This window comes from Lipotes vexillifer, unplaced genomic scaffold (assembly GCF_000442215.2).
Source record: "Lipotes vexillifer unplaced genomic scaffold, Lipotes_vexillifer_v1.1 scaffold792, whole genome shotgun sequence".
Classification (NCBI taxonomy): Eukaryota; Metazoa; Chordata; class Mammalia; order Artiodactyla; family Lipotidae; genus Lipotes; species Lipotes vexillifer.
In genome coordinates this window covers 466,088-473,718 of record NW_006795663.1, presented here as the reverse complement: position 1 = coordinate 473,718, position 7,631 = coordinate 466,088, and the positions used below count along the sequence as shown (strand labels likewise).

Below are 7,631 nucleotides of genomic sequence, written 5' to 3'. Positions count from 1 at the left end.
TTTTTTTTTGCGGTACGTGGGCCTCTCACTGTTGTGGCCTCTCCTGTTGCGGACCACAGGCTCCAGACGCACAGGCTCAGTGGCCATAGCTCACGGGCCCAGCCACTCCACGGCATGTGGGATCCTCCCAGACCGGGGCACGAACCCATGTCCCCTGCATCGGCAGGCGGACTCTCAACCACTGCGCCACCAGGGAAGCCCAGTCTCATTTCTTAATGTCTAATTTCATATATGAACAAATTGTAAAGGCTCTCAATAATGTTATCTCTCTTTAGAGAGAATTCCTGCTATTCTCTGTAGGTGGGTATCTAGAAAAAGGAAGAAATCATCTTAATCCAATCAAGGACTGCCTTGCAGTTTTTATAAAACTCAGTTGATCAATGCTATCAATGCTTCATCCTCCTTCCTGGGGTATACCTCTTCACAGGTCTCACTGAAGAGTCTAGGGTATTGACTAGGGTCCTTTTTCAAAGGTGGGTCATCCAAGTCCAATTTTTCTCTCTTTGACACTGTGAGACTGCAAAATACTCTAATCTGCTTTTCTGTTTAGCTTCTTAGCCTCTTGCCCTGTGCAGCTTAAGAATTCAGAAAACGCCTTGAAGGAAAAACCTCTGTTTCAGGCTCACTTCTCTATATGTTTGGATCATGGTCCCTCACGTTCTGGCAATCCCAAACTCCAACTTTTGTCTCTATAATTCTATCAGATTTCTAAGAGCATTGCTGGCTTCTCTGACTCTTAAGTGTGGCCCTCTGCCCAGAATCTTGGTTTCCTGCCCTACAACAAATATTGACAAACTCCCAGTAGGAGAGAAACATCTCATAGATATAGATTCACCAATCTGTAATTCTCTTCTCTGTAGGATCTAGGCCCCTAAATTCAATTTGCCTGGGCAGCTTTCTAATGCTAGGCAACAGACCTTTTTCAGCTCTTCTCAGCATGAATATTGGTCTGCCAGAAGCTACTTCATCTTAGCTGGAACCAGATGCCCCACCTTCATTGTATTTTAAGCCCTTTGTCAAATTTCTCTTTGTACTTTGCCATGTTTGTCTACTAATTTGGAACAGATGCAAACTATATACAAGGGCTGTAAACATACACACACATTTTATTATAGTTCAGATTTGCATAGTATTGTTAAAATTATATGCGACTAATAAATAAGAAAATGTGATTATACACCAATAAAAGCCTGAAATATTTCCAAAATTGTTGCTTCACTGAAGCATAAAGGTAGCAGAGTACATGTTCAGTATCTTTTAGATCTGTCTGTGTATCCAAGTAGAAATATGTAAAAACACCAACTATGCTGGTGAATTTTACTGTTCATGTTAAAATCTTTAATTGTAGCCTACCACTTTCAAGACAATTTCTAGAAACACTTATGAGTGTTTAAAGAAGTAGGAAATCTTTAAAAGAAGTGTTTTAATAAGTTGTCGGTTGTGAAATCAGTTTAGTAGTTCCCATGTAGTAAAGGTAAATATAGTTCCAGGAAAATCAATTCAGTTATATATACACATCCCTCTATATGTGTATGCTGGATTATGATATAAAATGTATTTCTTACTGTGATTTGTGGCCAAAAAGTTTGAAAACTGCTACTCTATAAAATCATCAAAGAGGCCTTGATTTCTTTCTACAAGGCATGAAAAACCAACAGACCTGTTATTTAATACTCATAGATGATAACTTCTTACCTTTTTAGAGCACTTGGCTGTGGTTTTCAGACAACACCTCTTATGACAAGCATACTTGCATACTGAAAAATAGGTTAAGAATGTAGCATTTTCAGAAGTCCGTACATCAGTGACAAGAATTTAATACGTTTACTGCTTTATTTTGAGCATATATTCTTTCCTTTAAATCTGAGACTGCTATAGTATCACATACATATACTTTGTATGGTATTAGAATGAAAACTTGTCTTAATTCATCCAATTCAGAAAAATGAAGTTGAAAAACATACCTAAAATTTCTAACCACTGTCTATGAAAAAGCTTTTTATTCTTTCAAGATTGCCCACCCCTCCTCCCGTCCCCACCATATTCCAGCAGAATATATATCTCTGTGGTCTGATTCACAAACTAGTGCTCATGTTCCCCTCTTAAATTTGTTCTACGATCTGCTAAAATGAAAGAAATACCTATTAAGAATCATTCCAATGGGTAAGAAAAGCATTACTGTCAAAGACTTTTATAAAATAAAAACAAATTTGGTAGCATACTAAGATATAAGAAAGGCCTTATTTACTATCCTAGAAGGTCCAGAATAGAGCTCTGAGGAACCAGAACATAAAGAATATCAGTAATGATTGGGAAGATGAGATAAGGAAGAAGTTAAGACCAGAAATAATTTCTCAGAGCAGTAGATAACAGGGTGGCTAGGCAGCAGTAGGTGCGAAGGGCACGCTGAGAGGAGGATATGGAGAAACTACTTGGCCTACATCATTTTGGTACACCAGCTCTGGCTCCTGCACATCAACACCTGAATATCCTTCTTGAGCTTCTAAAGCATGACTTGAGGGGTTTTCAAAGCCAAGATCAAGGAGGGGAGACCATACCATTGTACTGGTGAAATCACCAGTATAAGCACAAAAAAAGTTTGTTAATGCCGTTAAGAAATCAAACCAAACCCACCCAAGTCATAAAAAAAAAAAAAGCAGATTCTTTATATTTTCAGTTTCAGATCACAGAGAAAATCATACGAAACCTACAGAAATCAGACTAACACTAAACGGTCAAGTATGTGGCAAACTACTCCCAATTTCACTTTCACTGCAATTTTTTTATACTACTGATAATAAAACAAAAAGAAAACCACTTTTGAACCACAGAACAAGTGAACATATCCAGCAATATCCAAGTGCTGATTTCACTATGGTGAACATGATTTCCATCCTTGTTGTCATACTGGACACAACCCTTCCTAATATTTCTTTTACTCAGTTCTGGCCCACTAGTAAACAAAGACTCACAAAATTATTAAAAGCACCAGAATAGATGTATGGAATGACAGGAGTAGACGCTAAAGACCCTCTGTAAGCCAGAACCAAGCTGACCCACAAAAAATCTCTACTCACATTCTAGGATTTAAAGCTTCTGATAAAGAATTATAGTAGAAAAAAGTACCTTTCTGGTTATAATCTAAGAATTTGTTCATTAATTCATCCAACCATCTATAGGTCCATCTATCCAATAAATATTTACTAAAACTTATAATGTGCCAGAACTGTTTTGTATACTTCTAGGTATACAGAAGAGACAGGTAAGTTTCCTGACCTTACAGAGAACACATTCTAGTGTGACAAACAAGAAAACAAATGAATACTTAACATAATCTTGGGTGATGATAACTACTATAAAGACTAGAAAAGCTGAGTAAAGGGATAGAGAATTGGGGGACAGGGTGGCATTTTAGATAGGAGGGTGGAGACATGACTCCACTGAAGTAGTATGTCATACTAACATCTGAGAGAAGAGCATTTCAGATGGAGGGAGCTGCAAGTACAGTGACCAAAGAACACCAAAATATCTTATTTGCCAACAAAGAGCAGGTAAAGGGAACGATAATGAGAGATGAAGTTAAAGAATTAGGGAGTGTGAATTATTCCTTAATGTTAAAGAAGATTTAAGAAAACTCATGGAAACAGAAATATCAAGTGGTTAAAAAATTCCTCATAGAACTCTCATACTTACATTTGCAAACAGAGGCTCGGTCCATTATCCATATCAAAGAAGAACAGTACTCACAGTATGTAGGGATGCTATACTGGGTGGCTTTAAAGATGTGACCATTGTGCTCTTCTACCTGAAGGAAAAAAATATAGCTATCTATGTTAAAGCCAACACAGTAAATGCTGCCCTAACATGTCGGGCAATGGGAAATCCTTCAATTCCCTGTTGTCTTCATTGGGTACTTATTCCAGGAGGAGAATTATGATCTGAGAAATAAAATAAAGGTAAAATATATGATCCCTGCTTTCAAAAAGTGAACAATCTAGTAGAGACAAAACCAACTTATATGAAAATCAGAAAACAATGCTATAAACATTTAAGAGCTGTCTTATGCAACTCTGAATTGGCATGTTAAATTAAAAACAGCAGTTCTCAAATTTTTATTTTTAATCTCAAGAATTTTTCACACTTCTGAAAATTACTGATGATCTCAAGATACTTCTGTTTATAAGAGTTATGAGTTAGAAATTAAAACTAAAAAAAATTTAACTATCCAATTCACTTAAAATTATCATTAAACATATTCCATGTTAACATAAGTAACATTTTAATGAAAAACAACTGTATCTTTAAAACACACAGGGCTTCCCTCGTGGCGCAGTGGTTGAGAGTCTGCCTGCCGATGCAGGGGACGCGGGTTCGTGCCCCGGTCCAGGAAGATCCCACATGCCGCGGAGCGGCTGGGCCCGTGAGCCATGGCTGCTAAGCCTGCGCGTCCGGAGCCTGTGCTCCGCAATGGGAGAGGCCACAACAGTGAGAGGCCCGTATACCGCAAAAATAAATAAATAAATAAATAAATAAAACACACAAAAAAAGTAATGACAAGAGGGGTACGGTACTGTTTTACATTTTTGTAAACCTCTTTGATGTCTGGCTTAATAAAAGACAACTGGATTCTCATATCCACTTCTGTATGCAATCTGGTGGCAGTATGCAATTAAGTTTGAAAAATATGAAGAAAATTCAGCTTCATACAGATATGAAATTCGAAAATGGAAAAATAATTTAATTGTCCTTTCAGAAAATGACACAATATTAAAACTCTGCAAATGGTAACTTAAAGGTTAATTGAAATATGGAATCTAAAACCACACCAATCAACTCTTCATATTCTGTAACATTAAAATCCATTGTTCTGGACTTCACTAAAATTTACAACTTTTACTTCCAAGTACCATTAAGAAAATAAAAAGATAAACCACAGACTCAGAGAAAATATTTGCAAATTGTATATCTGATAAAGGACTTCTACCTAGAATACAGGAAGAACTGTATTAATAAGAAGACAACTCAATTTTTTAAATGGGCAAAATATTGAATAGACAGTTCATCAAAGAAGTATAAATGGCCAAGAGGCACATGAAAAGATGCTCAAATCATTAGTTATCAGAGAAATGCAAATCAGAACCATGATGGGAAACCACTTCATACCCTCTAGAACAGCTATAACTATTAGACAAAACTAACTATTGGTGAGGATGTGGAGAGACTGGAACCCTCAGATATTTCAGGTGGGATTGTAAAACGGTACTGTTACCATTTTGGTAACTATATGGTATAGTTCAAATACTGAATCATTATGTTGTACACCTGAAAGTAGTATAATGTTATATGTCAATTATATCTCAATTTTTTAAAATAAATAAATACATATATATACACATTTACACATACATACATACATTTAGGGGAGTATTAGTAGTCATTTTTGTCTTAATTAATCAAATAACCAACTAACTAAATGAAAAAGATCTAACTCACAGTTCATCCATCCCACAGCTTTATAATATGACCTTAGCTCTGTGATGTCTCAAATATTTCCAGATACTGACATTTTATCACACAGATATCCTTCTATTTAATGAAACTGTAAATCACACACATGCACATTATTTTCCTCTACTGGAACTCAATATTAAGTTAGTTTCATTAAAAAATTACTTTATTATAAATGGATCAAAAGGTACAAAATAGAATACAATGAAAACCTTTCTTTCACCTCTGAATTCCAACTGTTTACTTCCTCTTATAGAAATAATCACTGATACCAGTTTCCTGTGTATACTTTCAGATATCGTGTGTGTGTGTGTGTGTGTGTGTGTGTGTGTACAGTTATAAACATATTTTGTTTTTTTAAAAAATATACGAATAGTAGCTTTCTATATAGTGTTTGGCTCTTTGCTCTTTTTAATTAATAAAACATCTTGGAGAATGGTTTCTCTTACTTTAATGCCAATCAGTATTATATTATATAGATGTATCTAATTTATTTAACCGTTTCCTTACTGATTTAGGTTGTTTTCAAAACGTTTATTTATTACAAATTCCTCTTCAATAAAGAGCCTGTACATGTCAGTGTGAATAAATTGATATAACCACTGGATAAATTCCTGTATGTGGAATTGCTGCATCAAAGGTTTTTTGGTTTTGTTTTTAATATTTTTAAGGCTTTTAATACACCATTATTAAAAGTACCTTCTCCGAGAAGGTTATGCAAATAACCCCATTTGCAGTATTGAAAAAATCTATATATTTCTTTATCTTTCCAAACTAGGTAACTAATTTAACTTTGCTCATAGATGGACAAAGTAGAAAATCACTGCTGTTTCATTTTAATTTGAATACTATTAAGTATAAACATTTATTCATATATTTCTTAACATTTCTTTCTATGACCTGCACTTATCACAGGCCCTGAAATATAATAGCAGTTGAATTAATGAATTTTCTTTTTTTTTAATGTCATACGCTTTACTCATTTTTATCTCAAGGTATTGTTCTTTTCCTCATTGATATGAAAAAGACTATTCTTATAAGGCTTAAAATGTATAAAAGGCCTAAACACTACCTGTTAAATAACAGGTGCCTTCCTGTTACTCCTCCACCTTCCCTACGCTTTACTTCATACACAATCTCAAAAATCCTCAGTGGTGGGTGACATTACACCTGTTTTATGTAATTCTATTTTACTCCTATTTTATATAATATATACTCCTATTATATACATGAGGACATTGAGACTCAAAGATTAAGTTGTCTAAAGTTTCTCCATTGGTGGACAAAAGTAAGCCAGGCTAAGGGCTTAAATATCCTACTTTCAGGATTCCTTTTCCTTCCATGAAAAGGAAGAAACTCTTTAACAGGTAAGATAATGCTAAAATAGAGTCAGATCATGCTTCTAACACACACAGTGGAAAAGTGACAAGCAATGATCTAAAAAACCTTAGAATTTGGTTTACAAGTGATAGGGGATGATTTATAATCCTGATTTATTAATAAGGTTAACAATAAATATTCTAGGATTAGAATTTACCATTGGCAGGGGTGAATCCAGGTTCTGTAGGCCCTAAAGCTTAACATTTTCAGGGGAAATGGAGGAAGACAGGATGAGCAGGGGAAACAACTTGGGAAGAAAGAGGAGAAGGTGGTGGAGGCAAATGCAACTGAAGCAGAGGGAACAGGCGGAGAGTGGGAGGAAATGAAGCTTAGAGAGGTCAAGGTCAAGATCATGTCGAATCTTGTAGGCATGGTAAGAACTCTGAGTTTTACTCTGAGTAACACTGGAAGACACTAGAGAGTTCTGAGTAGAGGAGGAACATGACCTGATTTTTGTTTTTAAATGTTCATTATGGCTATTATGTAGAAAACTGTAAGGGGAGAAGAATATAAGAAGGCAGATCAATTATGAGACAACACATAGTATTACTGGACTATTGTAATAGCAGTGGAGGTGGTGTGAAATGGTCAGATATTAGATGCATTTTGGAGGTAGAGTGCTGGCCAGAGTTCTACCTACATTTCCAGCCACCCCCACATAAACATGCAATACCTGAGCCTATTAAAGCTACTGGCTCAACAAGCCAGATTTTTCACTCATGTGTCTCTGGACATACTCTTTC

At 35.6% G+C, this 7,631-nt stretch overlaps 1 protein-coding gene across 1 annotated transcript in view; it reads right to left on the bottom strand.

Moving 5' to 3' along the window:
* The window catches only part of MYO9A (myosin IXA), a 224,341-nt gene that overhangs the window by 39,060 nt on the left and 177,650 nt on the right, over nucleotides 1-7,631 (bottom strand). Inside the window, 2 exon segments of the mRNA XM_007467841.1 lie at nucleotides 1,696-1,757; nucleotides 3,694-3,805. Of these exon segments, the coding sequence (XP_007467903.1) occupies nucleotides 1,696-1,757; nucleotides 3,694-3,805 (174 nt within the window).